Here is a 21,449-nt window from a genome sequence, read left to right on the forward strand (position 1 = left end):
CCGCTGCCGGCCCGCGCCGCGCCCCGCCTGAGTGGCCGTGGGGCTGGGCTGGCCCGCGAGAGGCGGGGCTCCGCGCGCGCCCGGGCGTTGCTAACGGCAGAGGGCGCGAGTCACCGCCCCCTTCCTCAACGGCTCGCCGCTTCCTCAACGGCTCGCCTCCGCCCTGCCGCCGGCTCCTATTGGCGGCGGCGGCCATCAGCTCTCCGCAGCCGGCGTTGCCATTGGCTGGCGGTGCCGCGGGGGCGCGGAGTGGGCGGGTCGGCGGCGTTGCTGGGCCGCGGCGGCTCCTCCCAGCCGGGCGCCTCGCAGTGCCGGTGAGCGAGAGGCGGTCGCGGTGCCTGCGGGAGGAGCCGGCAGCGTGAGGACGCCACTCTCTCGCCGCGAAGGAGCGCAGCCGCCGCCGCCGCGGCGTTTCCCTCCCTCCCTCCGCCGTAGCCGGGCTCAGGTGAAGCCGGTCGGGTGGGGCGGTGGGCGCGGGTGGCCCCGGTTTGTCCCCCCTGGCGCCGCGCTTCCCCCCTCGCGGGTTTCGCGCCTCTTTGTCCGGCAGGGCGAGGAGGTGCCGCTCTCCCGCTGCGCTCCTCCGCCTTCCCCGCGGAGCCGGGCGGGAGGCAGCCCGGCTGGGCGCCGACCTGCTGTGCCTGGGGTGCTCCCCGTACCCCCGGTGCTCCCCGTACCCCCTGCCTTCCCCCTCTCTTTCGGGGGCGTGTGTGCCGCCGCGCCGTGCGCCGCACGGTTCCATTATGCCCAGGGTGTTGCCTCTCTCCTTTCTCCACGCCCTGCTAACTGGCCTTCTTGGAGGTGGGGTGGCGTTATTCGCGCTCTTTTTCACCGGACCGTCCTCTCTCCCCTCCCTCCGGTTCGTCTTCCCCCTTTCCCCCTTCGCGTTTAAGTGTCCGTCCTTTGGAAGTAACGGGTAGGGAAAAATAGGACCGTTTGGCAGCTGTCAGGGCTGTAGCCTGAGTCACAGGCTGACAATCCTTCTGCAGACATTGCAATGGGCTTGGCTTCCGCCCTCAGATCTCGACTTCCTCGTTCGGTTTGGTCTGTACAGTGAGGCCAGGAGAGAGAGAGGAGGGAGTGACAGGGCAAGATGAAGCTTGCAGTGAAAACTCTTGCAGATAGCTTGTGCTTTCAGGCATCACCTGCAACCGAGTAGGAAAAGTTTTCTGGCTTTTAGCGATATCATTACGGACCTGTCTCCAGTAGGTGTGGAAAGTAACAAGTTTCATAGCCCCCGAGGGTGGTGTGTACCCAGTGGGTTTAGTAAGGATTTGCTTAAACACGGGGTGAAATGAGTTTTAAAGCAATAACATGCTTCTGGTAATAAAGTTGAATTTTTCAGAAGTAAACTGCATTGGTTGGGAAGCTCTTCGTGCAGTGGCTGTTAAATTCCCTTCCCCCCCCCCCTTATGGTTCCTTTCCTTCCTCCTTTTTTTTTTTTCTCTTGAAACACTGTTTGTGCTCTTCATCTTTCTTCTTCCATAGGTTTTTCTTCTATTTCCGATGTCATGATGTCGTGAGCCACAGTCCATCAGAGCGGACTAAGAACCTAAGCTTTTTTCTAAGTGAGCAGGTCTGTCCTAAACGGAGTAATCTCTCAAGTAATGCATAAGAAATTTGTGCTTCAAACTTGAAGATAAATTGTAGTAGATGGACTTTGGCCTGCAGACTGTGATTTCTGTGCCTCTGCCCTACACTATAAATAAATATAAGTTAATTTGCATGGAGGCTGTTGAACCATGGCTTGAAAGATTAAATTACACATCCTTAACTCTTGTATATGTCTCTTGTCCACAAGCCTAGATACGGTAAAGTTTTAACTCCAAATTAACAGCGCTCTAATCGGTTACTGCTTGTGTAAAGATGCTTTTGAAATTAGTCACTAGGTAACAATGTGACTAAGTTCACTTATCCGTGGCATTTCAGTAAAAATGGCAAATCATGGTGCAGATATGTATTGACTCATAGATGCACTGTCTGCAACTGTATTGCTCTCTCCCAAAGTTTAAACGAGATAAGCAAATATTTTCATTACCTAGGAAATTGTAATGAGGGGGAAGCAATTGATAAATGTAAGTAGAGCTGCCTTTAGCATAAAAGAGTTTTGAAGTTGTTAATCACAATTGCCAAAACTGTATAAACACAAGATTGTGCTGCTAATCTGATCTTGTAAAAATAACTAGAGTGAAATCATGCAACAGTTCCGTGAAGCTCCATGTCAGGTGGAACTGTTTAAATTGACGTGTTCTCCTTCTTGATGGCTTCAGTAACTCTGAGGTAGCTGCAGAATTGCTAGTAGTGGATAGAAATGGGTGTCTGAACTTCTCATGTTTACTGACCTGGAACCTCAAAGTGAGTATGACCAGCACCAAGCTGGTGAGTTATGTAGTTCTTTTCGTAATATGGTGTCATCTCTTGGATGCTTGAATTGTATAGCCAAGAACTGATTTTGGAAGTTCTCTGGAGAAGAGACTTCAACCTCAAAATTTGCTCTGCCAGGTAGCATGTGGCTGTTTCTGTATAAACAGGAAGACTAAATAGTCAGGTTCTATCTGTCCCAGAAGAATGGGTGTAGAAACCGAAGGCCTTCTATGCAAACAAAGTCCAATAAATTGTTAGGATATTGCTACCATGGTTCTGAGATATTTTTTTTTTTTCCTTTCAAGTTATTCTTGTAAGAAAAAAATTGCCAGGGTGATATTTTCATCTGAAGGCAAAAAGAAAGAAAAGAAAGAATAAGCTTTTTTCATTATTTCCTCTAGGTGGGTTTTGATACACTTCAGAGCGTTTTAAGAAGACAAATTGGTTGAGAGCGCTACACCGTAATCTTTTAAGTGAATCAGTAATGAATGAGTAGTAGTAGTAATAATAATAATAATAATAAAAGGAACAAAATTACTTGTCTAGTGAAGTTGTAGGAAAGAGATTAGAATAATTTTTCACTTAGGAGGTTGAAATAATCTGTGTTGTCCAGCACATTATTGGAAGATGTTGCAGAGTGTTCAAACTGTGTAGCGGGTGGTAGCTCTAATACTCATGTTTGAGTTGAAAACTGTCTGGTGGAGTCAGATGCCACAGGTGCTTAAATCTCTTTGCAACAGTACTTGGCACTGGAAATAGTTCTACTACAAATGCTGAGAGGTTTACCACTGCAACAAACTATCTTGAAAATTTGAACCGTTATTATCTTGGCAGGTCTTTAAAAATAATGTACTAAATGTTTCTAATAACTAATAATTCACAGGTTTGTCCTCTGTCAGACTATTCACATGCAGGTTCAAGGGAGTGTAGGTATATTGGCATGGCTATTAACTACATGAAAATATACTTCAGTTGTACTAGGAGATTAAAGTAGTCTGTCTATACCCAAAAATTCAGGTTTTGTTCTGTTAATCTCCAGGATACTGAACAGATGGGACCGGACACGTCATAGGTATTGTGATTTCCAAGCTGATTCTGCTGAATCTTCTGCTTCTACCCCATCCCTAGGCCCTTATCTTGGCCAGATTTATGTCACTTATGAATTGGTGTGACTGTAATAGGGTGAGATTAGAAGTGGACCCATTGGAGGTACAGGAACCCATTTGGTTAGTGCAAGGTTTACTGAAAGGGGAAGTCAAAGTCAAGGTAGTCTTATTCCCGCACCCCTGTGTACTACATCTGCTTTCTTGCTTGGTAACTTCAGGTTATTGGGTAATGTGCTGAAGCTAACTGATGATTAAAGTGTATTTTACAGGCCTGGAGTTAGTATGCACATGTACCAAAAGATGTCCAAAACTTTAATCCTGAGTGTATGATTTAATACGGGTTTGTTTGTTTGACTTGATAATGCACTCAATGCCCTCTAACATCCATTTTCATCTTTGATTTCTCGTATAAATATCTTATTAGTCTTTGTTTTCTTAGTTTATAATTGAGGCACAGCTGTTTGCATGTTAAGTAGAGAAATTGTATGCTTGATGTTAAGTCTTCTGTGGGTTGGAACAAAACTGTAACAGCATAGGATTGCCTACAGCGGCATTGTTTTTGCTGGCAATTGCTGTAGCTTAATGGTGGCTTGGTGACCTTGTACCTTAAATTTCTTTTCAGTTTAAGCACACCATGGTTCTAATTGAGTTTCCTAGTGTAGAAAGAGATGGAAACTAGCAACCTGATTTAAATAGAGTATGATGAGACAAAAACACAAATGCAACTTCTGCCCTGGAAGCTAATGCAAATGGGTGTTGTCCAACTAAATGAAATGCATCAATTTACAAGTTCATCTTAATTATGGTTTATCCGCTTCACTTTTTTCTTTAGCAACTGTGAGAACTTGTTCTGAGTATTTGAAGTAGTAATCTCAACAGTGATTAGTCTTGCAATCCTAGGCTACTGTAGTGGTTTAACATCTCCTGACCTCACTCCAACCCAGTCATGTTCAGCGTAATGGACTAGTCCCTATTTTCACTTAATGGCCCTTTAGCCTGTTACTGTTCAGCAGAATATGTTGCCTTTCTGAGCATCCTAAGTAGTCTAAAGAAGTAATAGTGTCTACAGTTTTCCAGCGATGGAACTGAGATTGATTTCATTGTACAATACTTCGGGAGCTAGTACTGCTAAGTCATGTCCTTTTTAAATATGGCAAAGTGGAAAGTGTAAAATTGATCTAGCATACTTGTCTACTGCAAATTATTTCTTACAGAATATTACAAATGTATTGCTTTTGGATGCAGAGAAGTATAATGAAATATGACTCTACATACTGTGGTTTGACTCCATGACCTCTTAATGAAGTTTATGGCTCTAGAGTTTTGTACGTAGGGTTTGGATTCTGCTTGTCTTCATGACTAGAAATTTAAATTTCTCCTAACGCATGTATGCTGACTCTACTGAGTGTAGTAAATAAAACCACATGGATGAGTGATTTCAGTAAACTCAAGCTAATAATTAATATATGTTGAGGGAAACTTAACTTGGAAATCTGTATCATAAAGTCTCCTTAACTTATGAATACTTGTATTCATCAAGAACTACCATTTTAATGGATCTTGGCAGGAAATCCATTGTGATATATGCCTCAACACAGAACTGGAGTTCTGATTTGAATGAAAGCAAAGTAGGCATTCAAACTTCTAAGAAAAGAGGTTTAGAGAAATTTTACAGCCCAACTTTGACAGTCCTGTGCAGTCAGATTTTTTTTTCCTGTTGGGCAGCTTCCTGTTTAAAATCTAAGATTTCAAGCATGCTCCTGTAATAGTTTACTTCCCTTTTTATTGTTTGTAATGATGAGAGTACATTCATCTGTGGTTTTCTTTTAAGGTCAAGACTTTACCAGTTCACTTGAATTTAGGCTCTTTTAATCAACCTTGGAGGTGCAGTAGATTTTACTTTAATCAAAGTCGGTTGTGACCAGCACTCAGTCCAGCTGGTTTTACTGGTGTACTTAGAGTTGATTCAAATATCCAAGGAAAAAAAAAAAGGAAACACTGAATTGAACTTACAAGCAAAATTTCAATTAAAAAAATTAATTTCAGTTGCTTCTGTCTTCTTCTCCAAATGTGACTTAAAACAACTGTTGTATCAGTTTGTAGGTAAATTTTTAGTCAGTAAGCTTTTTTGCAGTGACTGTTACACTGTAGGTCTGCTTGCCAGTTGGTGCAAGAGATTCCAGTCTTGCTGTGCTCAGAATCGATAAAATAAATTATTTTGAGAAAAATTTGAGTACAAGTTAATTTTCATTGATCATGTTTCTTTTTCTTAAATTGATAGTCTATCTTAGGACTTAGGTATATTTGAACAAATATAAGATGCTTAAATGTAAGAACTTGGCAACCAATACTGCATGTGAATCTGAAGTCAAACCAATGAACTGGATGAGAAAGTTCCTGGCTAAGCACTTGGAACTAGTTGGTTGATGAGGTAAATTGACTTTTGACAGGTTTTTTTAATGTAGATGAAGAAAAATACTCTGACTTCTGTTTTGGCTATGTCATTCATAGTTTAAAATGTAGAGGAAGGTATTGACATTTTTCTATGGTCTTTTTTTTTTCTTCTGGTTTTTGGGTGGTTGGGGGGGTGGGTGGCTGTGTTTTTCACTGTGTTCAATTAGTGGAACAGATCAGAAGGGGTGGATTTGAGATGAAGGTGTCCAGAAACAGGCAATTTAATTTATGAATTGCAGATTACAGATAACTATCTAGAAGACAGTTTTAGTTACTTTTTGCTTGTAAATGCATCTGAAGTAGTCCAAGAAAAACATTATTTTTTTTGCATTAATGGAATTTTATTTTTTTAGCAGAATACGAGTTAATTTTTGTTCATAGATGTTGTTCAGATGTCTTTATTTCTGTTGTTCAGAGATAGAGATGGTTTTATCTCTCTTTGACATCAAGTAAAATGCATTGAGACTTTACAGAATTGTTTAAATGGGTATGGGAGTATGGATACAGGTGTATGGTAGACTATTTACAATAATTAAGTAATTGGATGCTTGAAACTGTTGTGGTTCAAATGGACGTGTCTGCTTACGGACAAAGGGAATTTTCTTTCTTAGGAGCGTAAGTACAAAATAAGATTTCTCCGCAGGCACAGAAACTCTTTAAACTATGACTTAAACCAGTTCACTTAGCTTTTATCATCTGGGTTATATTGCAGTATGAATGTTTATAGCAGATACTAAAGGCTTTGACCTTTTGTTACACAGTAAATTATTCTGAATTGTTTTAATGGCCCTTCCCAAGTCAAAGTTTTGTGTAGATGAACTTGAGCTTTCAGTTTAATGCAGTATATGATGGGAAATGTAAAATGAGAACACACAAATGTGATGGGGAAGATATATTAGTTATAATTTTTCTTTAAAAAAGGGATTGCCAATTTATTAGACAAACTGGTGTAACTTCTAAAAAATAAATATCTACATATTGTCGGCATACCACTGGCATATATGTGTGCATAGTCAGTGTATCTTCTTCCTCCATATAGTGGGAGTTAATCTTTTTATGTGGCAAATTCTAAGTTTTTTCCTAATGGGCAGAACTATTAGATTTTAGTAGATTTTAGTTCTTTAATGCTCTAAAAACTTCATGTAGATTTAACTGATAAATATTGCCACACTGTATTATACCAGTTCTGTCAGGAAAAAGTACAACTGCAGTAATGGTCCAGCTCTTGCTTGTGTAGATAAGAATAATATCACAGAATCATAGAATGGTTTGGGTTGGAAGGGACATTAAAGATAATCTAGTCCAACTCCCCTGCCATGGGCAGGCACACCTTCCACTAGTTCAGGTTGCTCAAAGCCCCATCCAACCTGACCTTGAACACTTCCAGGGATGGGTCATCCACAATTTCTCTGGGCAACCTCTTCCAGTGTCACCACCATGGCACTGCAGTGTATATGGTTGTGGAGAATGTTGTTAACTATGGTGGAAACACATGAAACAGCTCTGCTACTCTATGGTCAGTGTTTCCTCATGTTCTTTTTTGTCCTGCTATGCCAGAAAGCAAAACTTTGTTGGAAACTTCCAAATTATATTTGCCTCCTCTTATTGGGACCATGGAATGTCATAGTATGTCAGTCTCCTGTCAGAAGGGGATAACTCTTTTTTTTCCAAAACAGTCTTTTCCTGTAATGCCAGAATAGAGCAAACTTTATATGTCATATAGCCATGATTGTAGCAGTTCAGACTAGGTTTCTACTTCAAGTGCCCTTGCTTTTACTCATTTCAGATTGAAAGATGAGTCCTTTCTTCTCCTTTAATACAAAAATCAGGAGATCCAGACAGGAGGGCATGGTTGGGTGAATTCTAAAATAAGAGATGCCTAATGCTGTTCTTTTTTAAAGATTGGTATATTTGACATTTAGGGAAGAAAGCATAGGTCAGGAAAGGAACAAGCTAACCAGAAAACAAGTGTGAGGCTGAGGTGTACAGACCAGGCAAGTGTTCCTTGTGCGCTCTGCTGCACCAGGGGCTTTCTCTAGAACATTGGTTATAATGGATAGCTAAGTAAGGAGCCACAAAGCTGTGCAAGACCTTGAACGCAATAGGGAAATGTCGCAACTGGAATGTTTCAAAGTTTTTCAGACCATCTTGAACTTGATACTTACGCTCTGTGAGGTTGTTTTCAACCTGGCCTCCTTATACATCCTGGAGCTTAAGGCTGTGTAGCTTTTCTTTCAGTGTAGGAGTTGCGGTTGTTCTCATGTCCATAAAGAGTCACTCCCCTCCTGCCCCCCACCTCCAAGATCACCTTCATAAACAGAGGTAGGTCCTCTTAATGAATCCCTATGTATAGCTAGAAGAGTTGAGAATCAAACTCGGACCCTGTAAAGGTGGTAGACTTCTCTGTGCCAGGGTTTTTGCCTGCCATCCCCATAGCTGCTGTTAATGGTGGAGCAGGACTATTTGAAACATGAATAAAAATGAGGTATAGCAGAAGACTGTCTGTACACAGTCATAGTTTGGCACAGTAGGTTGAGCTATAGGTGTCTAGAGAAACTTCCCTGCTGTAATGTAAAAATAATCTTTTTTTAAAATGGTTTGCCAGATGTATTTGCACTGATTCTTGGTTCTTTCCAATATGAGCTGGAAGAAAAGTAATATTATTGATGCCAAGGTCAAAGCAAGTTCTCAGTTAACATAAGCAAGAATAATTGCTCCTGTAAGATAACTTTATCTTAGCCACATACATGCTAAATATTTGTCTCTAAAAGAGTGAACCAGAACTGTATTTTTCTTCTCTGTATTTAGGTATAATTGTTTTATTCCTTGTTCCCTCTTGTGATGAAATGAAACCTGGAGTTGACAAAGGTAATAGGGAGTGCTAATTGATATAGAACTGCGTATTGGAAGAGCTACCTTACGCTTCAGTGCCCCAGAGAGTTCTTGGCAGATACCTTTTTAGCCTTAAATCAGAATATTAGGGAAGGGATGAAAAGTGACCGTGAGATAACAAGGACAGGCTCAAACTTTTCAAGCTCTTCCTCACTACCTCCCTCATGCAATGTCCCTAGGGAATTCTGCATGCCTGATCAGAACTTTTGCAGTCCATTATGCCTCCTGAAAACAAGTCTTCAGCAAAACAGCTTGAACAGCAGGGATGGGCTGCAGTTTTCTGAACTACAGCTGTCTCCTTAAGTGGGATTACTTTGCTGAGTGGTCACGAAGAATGTGTTCTCCCCCTGGAATGTTTTCCTTGTGGGCACACTGTCTCTGGAAGAGGAATTCTCTCCTCTGCTGAGAAGGCATGTACTGTACGTGCAGTAATGAGAAACAACAGTTGCAGAAAGTGTATTATGCAGGATTGTAAACTTTGAATATTTATTCAAAGTGAATGGGGTTGGGTGACAGCCAGCCTAGCTTTGTCATGCTAAAGACTGGACTTGAAATCAACAGAAGGCTACCCTCCCCCTCCCTAAACCAGTGTTTGGTGTGTTTAAACAATGTGCACAGGCTTCACAGAACTGATTAACTTCATTGGTGCCATGTACATGGTAATGTGTCTTTGTGTCTCACTGAACTGAGAAGGTGCAATTAAAATAGGGGCAAGCATACCCTCCCTAGCATTAACTTAGGAAAGCTATGCCTGACTGTATTTGCCCATAACCGACAGTGGTTAATTTATTTACGGTATGCAGTGTGGTTGCCCAGGATCGTTTCTGTGCTTGTATAGCTGGTGGTGAAGCCTGTGCTATCCCATGTTCACTGTTTGGTACCCAATACTAGCCTCTTCAGATTGGCATTAATTTGTTACATCTACATGTGCTGTGCTTGTAGCTTCTGTTCTCCCAATCTTGCCATTCATTTGAACCGAGTGGAGAGAAAAGGTGACGACTAAGTGGCATGTAAGGACACTGTCTGTCTTGTATATGGCTTTGTGGCCTTTGCAATTTGCCATGGAAAGTCCTAGCTTCACAGAGCAAACCTCCCGTGTCAGCTGTTACAGTAGAATACGCAAGTGCTGCTTCACACATACCAGAAAGTGGTGCTTGACAGCTGATGAAGAGAGCTGGACACACAGAAACTGAGAAACATTTATTCCATGTTTGGTGTTCTGAGAACACATGCCAGGTACCTTTTAGGCCACCTGGAAGATACAGAATTCCCTTCAACTTCTTTCATCTGTCTTACGTGTAGCCTGGTCAGTAGATCACTTTTGTGTAATACAGGTATCATTTATGCATTAGATAAGTAGATTGCTCCTTCTTGATTCTTGGAGCCCTGTGCATACAGAGAAGGCACTTTAGTGCTCTACCTTGAGTTTAACTTACAGTAATAAACGTGGTAGCTGGCAAGTCTGGGCAGCACTACAGTCAAACTGAATATGCAACAATAATTGCCAGCAATCTGCATTCCAGTTGTGAAATAAATCTTTCAACAATGTATTGTGTGCGTCAGACTGTGACTAGAGAGGGAAGCAGTGAACTGCAGTAAGCGTAATAGCAATCATTATGAACCCCAAATAAAGCTGAACTAGAAGAAATGAGTCTGCGTGGCAGCACGGCATTCTGAACAAAAAGGGTATGTGTAGCTGAATGCCTTCAGCTCAGGGGGGCTATCTGTGAGGGACCATTAATTGCAGACTCTTGTACTTGCCTGATGTTGTATTCTTTAGTGGGATAACTGAAATTCATGATTCTTGAGTTCAGTCTGAAGCATTAGGCACTGGTGTGTCAGAATATACTGAACTTGAGAAACAAGCAGTTATAACCAGTCCATCAGTTCAGCTTCCTGCCAGCTTTTCCCCTTCCCTTCCTCTCTCCCTGCGGTTCATTTCTCACCCTTAGTGATTCAGACTTCAGTTTTTATATAGGTGTTACTTACAAATTGGAGCAGTTTGTGCTAACAAACTTTGCAGTTTTCTTTCCCATAAACATCCTGGCACGTGGAGCTGTGAAGTGTCAGCCTAGTATGTCCTAAACAGATGAGATCTGAACAATTTCTTAGTGAATATAAGGGAATTATAGTGGAGTTTTTGTGCGTTAGGTTTTGTTTTTTAATCTTGTCAGTTCACGGTCACTGTAGGCAGTCTGACCACTAAAGTCTACTTACTGTGCTTTCTATCTGCACTTAATGCAACTGTTTCTGTTGATTTGATGAAGTGTATTCAGCTGGCTGGGGAAAGTGAAAGAGTTGAGTTTGCAAAAATAATGCAAGTGTTAGCTGTTCAGATCGCACGCTTAACAAGGATTCCCATCATATGAATGTTACTGACCAAACTTAGTTTGAATCATCAGCTTCTTCTCAAAGTCAGATTATTTTTTAAATGCTGTGTATTAACAAAGAATCAAATTTCTTCACTGAGGACAATTTAGTTGTAACTGAAAGGGAACTGTAAGTGACCAATAGTACTGTAATTTTCTAGGGTAAAAGTCTTGTCTTGCCTGTAGAAATGGTGTACATTCCTTTTGCTCTGTGAAAGGGCTTTTTGTCTTGTATGCCATTCTCTCACAACCTGCTAAAGGTAAGCCAGTTTGGAAAACGGCATGGGAACTGTTCCTGAAATACTTTTAAAATGTGAACTGTATAAACAAAGGAAATTAACTTGCTTTAGTCTAAATGTGTTTGCTATTTATTGTTCATTCTTTTTGTCACCCTAATCTTTAGGGTAGTTTCTCTTGCACTGCTAGTATAAAGGCCACTAGACAAACCATGTGGGGGGATCATTTAATGTGAAATCACAGAAAGTTTTTATAACATTGCCTTACTGGTGGATGTGAAGCAGAAGAAAACTTCTAGTAGTTACCCACATATGTCCATATGTCCCTTTTCATGCAGGCTTAGTCTTATAGCAAAGTTCTGAAATGGTGATCCGAATCAGCAAGTATATAGTACATGTATCTGTCTATTTTATGTTCTCTATAGCCCAGTATTTCACAAACTTCTCATAATTCGTTAAAGTAGGGAAATCATTTGTGATTAAAGCTGTCTATTCCAATGTAGTAATGCATCTTTGCTAATAATGAGGCTGAAACCTAAAAAGAACAATGTGGGGATCCCTACTTTAACAGCGGTTTGAGTAACCTTAAACTAAAAGTGCTTTCCTTGCCTAGCTAGTGCTCTAATACTTGTTAGTAAGTGTGATGCTTTAACTGTTGCCATTAATGCTCTTCTGAATATATTAATTCTATTTCTACTTCAGCCATTACCTCGATAGTTTAGCATAGCCCAAGCTCATCTTACTGAGCAGTGGCTCAGTCCCAGAAATGATTCTGTGGCTGCTGACAGAGTAAACATTGGGGGGGGGGGGGAATAATACAAATAGTTCTGGAAAATTAAATTGCAAACAGATAATGTTCTATGCTTTTAGCAGTTGCAAAACACTGAAATCCAAAGGAAGGGACCTTATAGTAGAGGCAGCTTTTAGACCTTTCCAAGGCAGACAAGGTGTGTGTTGCCAGATTTTTAGGAAGCACTTGATACTTTAGGGAGTATGAGTGTGTGAAGTGTCTCATAATTCAAGCCTTAAGGCTATGAAATTGTAGGAGGCTAAGGCAAACTTCTGTCCATATGGTTGTATTCAAATGAGGGGTTTGGGTAGTTCTGCCTAGTTCAGAGGGGATGCATGGCATCTTACCTTAAAGCCAGAGTTTAATTTGTTCATCTCAAAAGAATCTGTAGGGAAATATGTATGTAAAGGGTTCTTGAATTTTTTTTTTAAGGTTGGACTACATACTTGGTCCCATCCTATTCATGACTGTAGAGATTGCTTTGCCTCCATCTGTAACTGTATGACATCTTTGTGGCAACTATGTAGTTAGTAAAATGGCAGAAGAATGTCTTTTGGCACCTGAAATAATGGAAAACAAGCAACGTTTGACCAGCCTGTTCCTTAGACTGCTACAAACCAGCATAAGGGAGCGTACTGGGTTAACAGGGAAGTGACTGTAGTATTTCATTTTTGGAAACAATACTAGGAAGGAGGCATTTAAAGTCAAAACAAGGATGGTCTGTCTTACTTCTGTATTTTTTTTTGTCGTCTTACCTATAGACTGGTGTTGCATCAAAAAGAATATTGTTAACGGTATTCTCATCTGACAGTTGCACAATAGCCATGTAAAGATGAATGTCCTTGCCCCGCATAATTATCTACACCCAAAATGCAAACTACTGGCAAACAAATTGCTTCCTAATTTGTTCCTAAAATGGTAATGACTTGCATTCATTGTGAGTTGCTGTAAGGCTGCAAGAGCTTACTAGACTTGCTTTCTTGACTACTTAAGGGGTTTTTAGAAATGCCCAGTGAAATGCAGCATAAGCTAGGAAGCTAAGTTTTGGAGCCCATGAGATGGAACTTGCTGAATCTGATTCCTCTGGTACTCTTCTTGTGGAGAAGGCAAATTAACGGTTGGTTTGTGGTATTGCCAGTTTAGAGGCCCTGTGGGTTAGAAGTCAGCCTCGAGAATAGCACTAATACCATGTTATCTTTGTGTGATCCTCCAGATTTTTAATTCTGGTACCTGAGGATTCCTCTCTTCTGGAGCATATGAAAACTAGTTTGAGATGGTGGGAATAAGACTGTTTGCTGCTGCCATGCAATAGAGCAATTTTCAAGTCTGTTTGAAGTTTGAGGTACAGACCATCTTTGACTCTCCTCACTATTTATGCCAGTGCTCCATACTGGCATAAAAAACTTAGTGTTTACTGAGATTTTAGAATAGCCACGTTAGGTTCTTTCTCACTGTGATAGTTGTTTTCAGTCCTGGGAATAAAAAGGGATAGATGCTATAGAATGATCCTTTAGTAGCTGAAGAACACAGTCTTGCTGTGTGCGAGATGATTCAGGGTTTCTCCTCCTGTAAGGGATTTGATTAACCTCTCTGTAGCTATCTTCCTTTCTTAGTTCTCTTCAGATCTAGAACTGGCTGGGGATACCCCTTGAAAGATTTCTGGTGGTCCTATGTATTTCTTATCCAAAAAGAATTAGTCTTTATCTCAGAATAAATCTCCAAGGTGTATTGAATGCGTGTACTCTTAACAGTAAGGGAGTGAGGAATACGTTTCAGTGTAATGTAGGACGCTTCAGATGGCTTGGTTACTTAGGATTCCTCAGGAAATGATGAAACTGAATTTAGCTGAAGCATACTGCCTCTGTGTCCTGCCTGATTATAGCCAAAAAAGGCAACTGGTTAGATTCTGGGAGTTGCATAGGCAGGAAACTGTGTAATGGAGGGTAGAGCACAGCTGTTGCCTTGCCAAACCTGATACAACTCTGAACACAATTGAATATTTATTTCATTTTTTTTTCCTTTTCCCCTCCTTCCTTCCACTCCCTTTTCTTAACCCTTTGACCACAACCTGCAGATGATACTCTGCAATGTCATGGAGTCTCTGTCTTTTGTTGAATTACTAGTCTTCTCTATTTCCTACATACTCTGTCAGGCTGGCTATTGTAGTGTGGTCTTGGAGCTCTCTTGACAGCTCAAATTTTTCATGGCAGCCTCCCGATTGCTACATCTCATTTCTGCAACAAGTCTCTTCATTGTTTTCCCGTTAAAATCTGGATTTTCAGTAAAAATATGAAAAGACAGGGAGAAGGAGTTGCTCTGAGAATCACCATTGTGGTGACTGAGGCGGAAGTGTCAGTGACCCTGCGGGGAGAGAAACATGAGGTGAAGTGTGGGATAGCTGCTTGGCATATCCTGTAAGGCTTAAGACAAAGGTTTTAAGCTCAAGCTAAAGGAAACTATTATTTATAGAGTAATTTTCTCTTTGTTTGCTAAAGAATTTTTGACTGTGAATATACAGCTATCCATACAGTCTCTGGCACAAAGCTGCATACCACCTACAGTGATACATTTGTTGAAAGGAATTTCTCTACATGCTTACAAATGACTGGTGTGGGCATTTGTGCCCATCATTATTATAGCTGATGTTTTTCTGGCTTCATTCACTGCTTGCTAATGCTGGGACTCAACATCTATTGTTGCTCTCATGCATATTTTGGGAATTGAACTGCTTCTGTCCTACTCTCAGTAACTTTTTGTCTTCAGTATCTATAGTCAGACTTTACCTATTTGATTTGCAGGCTGGTTTGTAGATGTGGGTATGTTCTGTAGAAGAGTTATCCCTGTAGATCCTGACAGCCTTCCATGACATGAATATTGGTATTTTCATTTCCTGTTCTTTTGGTGGTAAAGAGCTCTAGCTTTTATCCAAGTTATGAAAAACATATATTGAGGACACTGGTATCTTTGCGAGGAAGGATCCAAGAAGTAATGTTTATGGGACCTTGTAAAGAGGCTGCTGTTACATGGTTAATGAGCCTTGACGCATGCAGTCCTTTCTTCTGATTGAAAGGATTTCTGAATGGCACCAATAAAATTGCTGCCTTATAAACTGGAAAATCCCTGGCGGTAGTGTTCTGGTTTTGATGAAACAGTAAATCTAGGGTGCCATTTTCTGAGCATGCTGCCTAAATCTCCCTCTTGTAGGGGTGGTACTCTCTCCTCTACCTGACCACAGCTTTATACAAGGATCTCGGTAGAGGATTTTTGGCTGTAAAATTTCCTGACCATAGGTTTATTCTGTTACTGTCTTGGAGGTATTTTGCTACTGAACATTATCTAGAAAAAAGATAAAAAGTGGTGGGCTGGGTGTTGCTACTAAGGTGGTGATGGAAAGTATCTAATGTTGGTTGTAACTGGTGTCCTCAAATTATCGATGATGTCTTTTAGAAGCAAAGTGTGTCTCATGTATTGTCTAGACTGGTATATGTCATTTCTAAGATGTTGTGGTATTTGATTTGTAGCTTATCAGAACAAAGAGATAGGAAGTAAAAGTGTTGATTAAACATTTATGATTATATTTCTGAGCTAATATCTCTACCAAGTAGAGCAGCGAAGGGCTAATCTTGACCTGAACGTTACTGACATAGTATCTGATGCTATGAGTATTGGCACATCTTACAAATTGTTTGACGCTTGCCACTTTAATGTGCTTTCTCTTTTCTGCCAGATAATGGCTTCCAAATGCTTAATGGTCAGTGTTTTGTTGTAGGTTTTTTTAACTGCTTGCTAGTTTGGTTTTTTTTTTTTTCATCCTCTTGGCAAGCAAAACCTTGACCTTATTGGAAGTTTGACAACTTACCAGTGCTTGCTAACGTGAAACTGAAGGAGGGGGAGGCATGCTGTGATGACCAAGGACTCAGAGTACTTAGTATGTGCCTGTCTGCCTCTAGGAATTTGCAAGGCAACTTGAGGCTTTAAAAATCTCCCTCCCGCCCTCTTTTCGCAGGTCCCCAATTCTAAAACACAATGTCGCAAAGAGACGCAGATAAGTACCTTTACGTGGACAAGAACATCATTAATAACCCTCTGACTCAGGCTGACTGGGCAGCTAAGAAGCTGGTATGGGTTCCCTCAGAGAAGAATGGGTTTGAGGCAGCTAGCCTGAAGGAAGAAGTAGGAGATGAGGCCATTGTGGAACTGGCAGAGAATGGGAAGAAAGTGAAAGTAAATAAGGATGACATCCAGAAGATGAACCCCCCCAAATTCTCTAAAGTGGAAGATATGGCGGAGCTGACATGCCTGAATGAGGCTTCTGTGCTTCACAACTTGAAGGAGAGATACTACTCGGGACTGATCTATGTAAGTAATCTTGTCTATTGGGGTAAGAGTTCTTGATTACATAGTATGTGAACTTAGCGTAATCACTTTGCTTCTAAAATGTGTACGTTAACCTTTCATTGCCCCTATACACAACTCTCATATGACTTAGCTTCTTCCCTCTACTTAAAATTTTTTCACTAAACTATGCCAATCCCCCTCTAGTTAATTTTGAAGCTTTCAAGGAATGCTGTGGTAAATCTGTCTTTAACATTTTAATATCTTTGTTTGCAGGATGTTTTGAATGCCATTTAACTTCCTTTTAGCAAGAAGTGAGAGCAGTTGGAAAGTGGTAAACAGGGAGTCTGATCTGAACTGAACCAAATAATAATAAAAACACAGTCCTAATATACCTAACATCTGAATTGCTTTTTCCCATGTCTGGAGCTTCAGTGGGAAAGAATGCTAATGCCAAGATTTTTGTGTTACAAAAATGCTGGATCTTGGAGTGTCTTAGCAGAGAAGGCACATATGTGCCTGCATATACTTACAGATGGGAAATACTTCGTTTTCTTTCCACCCCAAAATGGACAAAAGCAGAGATTCCTGCTTCTTATTGCTGTGGAAGTGACAAAGATACCATTTATGGGACCAACAGTCATACCCAATGAAGCACGCAGCAACTACTTCACTGAATACCAAAAGTAATAAATAGGGGAAGGTGGGGAAGGAGAACATGGAACTTTGACCTGGTTCTTCAGCTACCTTCTGATTTTCCTCTTCATGTGGCCTCTGTTTAGCCAGCAGATGTTGTTCATGATACCTTCTACTCTGCAGGCATAGAATGAATGATTAAACTCAGGGGTGATGTAAAATTTGGGTGCAGTGGCTGGTTAAAACAGGAACTAGTGTGTCTTGGTTTATTTATTCTCAAACTAGCCTCTGCAACAGAATTAAAATGGGACTGTCTGAGATGGAATCCTGAGGGATGTAGAAATGCTGGATGTTCAGTATTTTTAGGCACTGTGAAATCTTCTTCACAGTAGATTAGAAGATCTATTAAAATAAAATATATTAAAGAATAAATTTCATATGTAAACATGTATATTAATACAGCCCTTGAAGAAAGTCTGTCTAGATTCCCCCCCCCCCCTCTGTTTGTGCTGTCAAAACCCAAAAGCTGCCTCTCTTGTCAGATGGAGAAGACAACTTCAGTAAAAACTCTCTGCGATACCTATCTGTATGTTTTGGGTGTTTTTGAATGCTTACTGCTTCATCATACCCAAAGGGATATAGTCTTTTATGTAGTCAACTTATGGGGCAAGCTATAGATGATCTCTTCTGCCCTAACAGGGACTGGTGGTATCTAAGACATCACATAGCAGGAATTCACCCTAGCTATCCATCTTGGGTAGAAACCTTTGTGAACTGTTGCCTTCTAAGTTAAGGAGCTTGAACAGAAGCTAGAAACTCGGACTCTGGCTAGTGCCCTGACCACCACTCTTCTGGAGTAGCATGAAGGCATATAGGCAACTGTTGCAGAAATTATCAGAGAACATCTGAAGGATGCAAAGCTGATATAAATTTAGTCTGACTCCCACCTTCTGATGTCAAAATTTTGAGACCTAATGTCGTTGGAGTTCGATGCAGTTAATTTTCTGTGTAGTCAATAACTGCTTTGACTATTGGTCAAAATGTATTCTCAGAGGGAAGAATCTTTGTATTGAGATGAAATAGGATGTTGCAAGATCATGGGTAACATTTTTAGAACAGGAAACATTGCTAGGTTGTATAATAAGTTGTTGAAAATAATTCAACAGCATCTCAAAGTCTGCACACTATGCAATGGGCTGTTTTGCATATCTTGCAAGATATCCTCTGAAATTTCAGACGCAGTCTGTGACTGTAATAAATTGAGTTATTTTAATTGCATTGTAAGAAGTATAAAAAAAATCCCCACACCCTTCACTCAAGTAAACGTAGCATAGTAATGCTCTATTACAGAATCTTAGTCTTGCCGGAACCATGCTTCTGTGCACTTGTGAAATGGACTGATCTCACCTGTCAGCAGTTCTCACTAAGTCAGGAGATTAATGCGAAGGCTTAAAATACTTTCATTGGAGTGGCTGTTGGTTGATCATTAATCCTCTTGAAGAAAGAGAATACACGCCATGTAGCTCTGGCATAAATGTCTCTGGAAAGATCATAAGCATAATTTAGTTCTGCTCTTGTCCTTTTTCTCTTCTTTGCCAACAGGGCTGTGTGTTTTTTGTGGCTTTTTTCTTTTCTTTTTTTTTTTAACTTTATTTTTCTGTCTACCCATCCTATAAAAGGAAGGGGGAAGTCTTATGGCTGGTGCAGACAAATTTTGAGCAGGGAGTGTCAAACGTTTCAAGAACTAAGAGCTTGAGTCTGACACCAATTTGCTGTTTCCATGTGCTGAGTGGTTCTGCACTGAGGTGACTTGCTAATAGACTGGCTTTCTTATTAAAACTTTCTATTTGGAGTGCTTTATCAGAAGATCATTTTCAACTTCTGTGTTGCTTACCTGAACTGCCTTGTTTGTATTCAGTGTGAAACTCGGAACTCAACCTTATATGTTCCAGTTATTTCACCGAAGTTAATTGCTGGAAAATAAACTTTCTGATGCTGTCAGCTTTGTGCCATGCTGCAGACGGTCCTTTCAGCTCTTCAGAGCTAGTTTAGCAGTTGGAAAAATAGAACTAGTTTCAGTTTGGACCGTGTGTCACTTGAAATAGTTAGTGAAAGGTAATGCCAGAATTCTATTTTGAGATAGTAATGTCTGAACAAAGTACAGATTTCCAAGCCAGCTATGCTTATAATAGATTAGCCTTTCACTTGGAGCCTTGGGTTCAATTCAGGGATTTATGCATATAATTCTTTACTTGTACTTTAGTAAGATGAAGGTGACTCTTTCTTGTGGTAGGGCTGGCAGCTTCTGCTCAATATAATTCAACTTGCTTCCTATATAAAACTCAGTCATGTGCTTGACCAGCAGTCATGACGTGGTGGTCTCGCTCTGTTGCCTATCCCAGCCTTGGTTAGTTGCCTCTCTTTATTAGACAAAAATATCACTTCACACATCTGTCTGAGATCATTATACTGCAAGGAAACTTCCCTTAGGTATTTCTCCTGGCAACCAGAATGTTGGAAGGTGGTGATGGCTTCTTCCTGCATACCTGCTTCATGGCTTCATCACTCTAATTGAAATTGATGTATTCCATTTTCTAAACTGCTGCTCTCATCTGTAAGACTGCTTCTGCCCAGCTTCAGACCTTTATACTATTCTTACTTGAAAACTGACAATTCTGATTTGTCAGCAAACACAGCCATAAAAAGTCACAAAAATACAGAAGAAAACTTTACGTTCCTTATGGAATGTTGCCACAGTACTTGCTACCACTTTTCTTTTGCTCTCACTTCTAATCCCCCAAAAGCAGCAAACAGGCATTTAGCTTTATTAACATCTTCAAAGGGGAGGTAGGTTTGGTCTGTGGCATGAGTTACAGGTTTTTTGTGGGGGGCAACAGGGACTATATAGGGCAACTTCTTTTGATTACTACGTGCATGTTGCTGCTGCCATGGGATTTGAGGCAAGATGGTTGCTAATGCAGACAGCTGGAACTGGCAGCCTAGAGGGTTTTTGTTTACTTGTTTTCCAGAACTCTGACAAAATTACAGCTTTTCTTCTAACAGTTCAGTTGACTCCAATGTCAGTTATTTCCGTGCCAGTATAAGGAAAAGGTGTATTGCGTGTACTGTGAACATGCTACTCTTGAGTCAACTCCTTTCTACCTCTTGGTCCTACTGTCTTCCACTAGTATAGTCAAAGGTCAGGAAAGCATGACCCAGTCTTTCAACTGCTCTTCTGTGCTGTACAAGTACTGTCTGACATGATAGACAACTGAGGCAGAGGCAAAAGGAACTAGCATTGCCCAGTGCGTTTCTGCAAACTCCTTAAACTGTTCCTTTCAAGCACTACTTCAAACCTAACCTGAGTAGAATGTCTCACTGAAGCTTAGCTTCCTAGAACTTTAGGAGTCCTACACTAAAAGGTTTTTAGCCAACTTTCATAGTTTGCCACTTTGGAAAGAGATTTAGTATTTTCTGTAAGCTATTCAAATATTCCTCAAATATTTAAAAAAACAAAAAAAAGTAGGTCTGGAAACATTTCCTGATAGTTTATACTGGGGTATGGAAAAGGAACCTTAAATACCTATAAAAATTTTGCTTTCTGGGGGACATAGGGTGAAAGCTGCATATAAGAGTGGGCTAATTACTTAATGTTAAGCCAGCATGTAGAAAATTTGGATTTGAGACCATAAACTGTGTAGTAGATGCTATTTTCACCCTTCTGATCACTGTAGTCTAATCCTTACCTTTATCTAGCTAAAGAGGCTAAATCTGATTAAGTACTCTCTGCGCTCATTGTGGAGAACTCCTTACCATTCCCAAACACTCTTCATTGAGCAAACAATAGAAGGGATGGTAGCAATAGAAATAAAAAGTGCCAAATGTACTCTCTTCTGGTAGCACTGCAAGTTGCTTTAGAAAGCTTCTTCTCTCCAGATGTTTCAAACAGCTGCCTCTAAATTTGACAGGGAACTAGAGTAGCTCTAAACCTGAGAAGCAAGGCTTGGAATGCTATTCTTAGAATATCTAGGAAATATCTAAGAAGCCTCTGCTCTTCCTATTCCCTTTGCAAGTAAAATGTTTGTTAGGGGTTTTTTTTAAGGTATTCAGATCTCAAAGATTTTTTTTTTCTTTTAAGAAGCTTAATATTTTCACTAGAAGTATTTTGACAGTTGTCTTCCATTAGAACTGTGGAATTTAAGCCAGTGGAAACCAATGGAGAAATTGAGGTTTGTTGTCACAGATCAATTAATTAACCGTTTGAGATTAA

General features: G+C 40.5%; 1 protein-coding gene across 3 annotated transcripts in view; it reads left to right on the forward strand.

The window, feature by feature from the left end:
- The first annotated feature begins 286 nt into the window (after window positions 1–286).
- The window catches only part of MYH9 (myosin heavy chain 9), a 71,842-nt gene continuing 50,679 nt past the window's right edge, over window positions 287–21,449 (forward strand). For 2 of the 3 annotated variants that reach the window (XM_072869975.1, XM_072869995.1), the window contains exons 1-2: window positions 287–445; window positions 16,215–16,567. In XM_072869975.1, the coding sequence (XP_072726076.1) occupies window positions 16,235–16,567 (333 nt within the window). In that variant the 5' untranslated portion in view covers window positions 287–445; window positions 16,215–16,234. Of the gene's footprint in view, window positions 446–1,485; window positions 1,574–16,214; window positions 16,568–21,449 lie in introns of all 3 variants that reach the window. The other variant, XM_072869985.1, reaches the window with a different exon arrangement.

This window comes from Ciconia boyciana, chromosome 1, assembly GCF_034638445.1.
Source record: "Ciconia boyciana chromosome 1, ASM3463844v1, whole genome shotgun sequence".
Taxonomy (NCBI): domain Eukaryota; kingdom Metazoa; phylum Chordata; class Aves; order Ciconiiformes; family Ciconiidae; genus Ciconia; species Ciconia boyciana.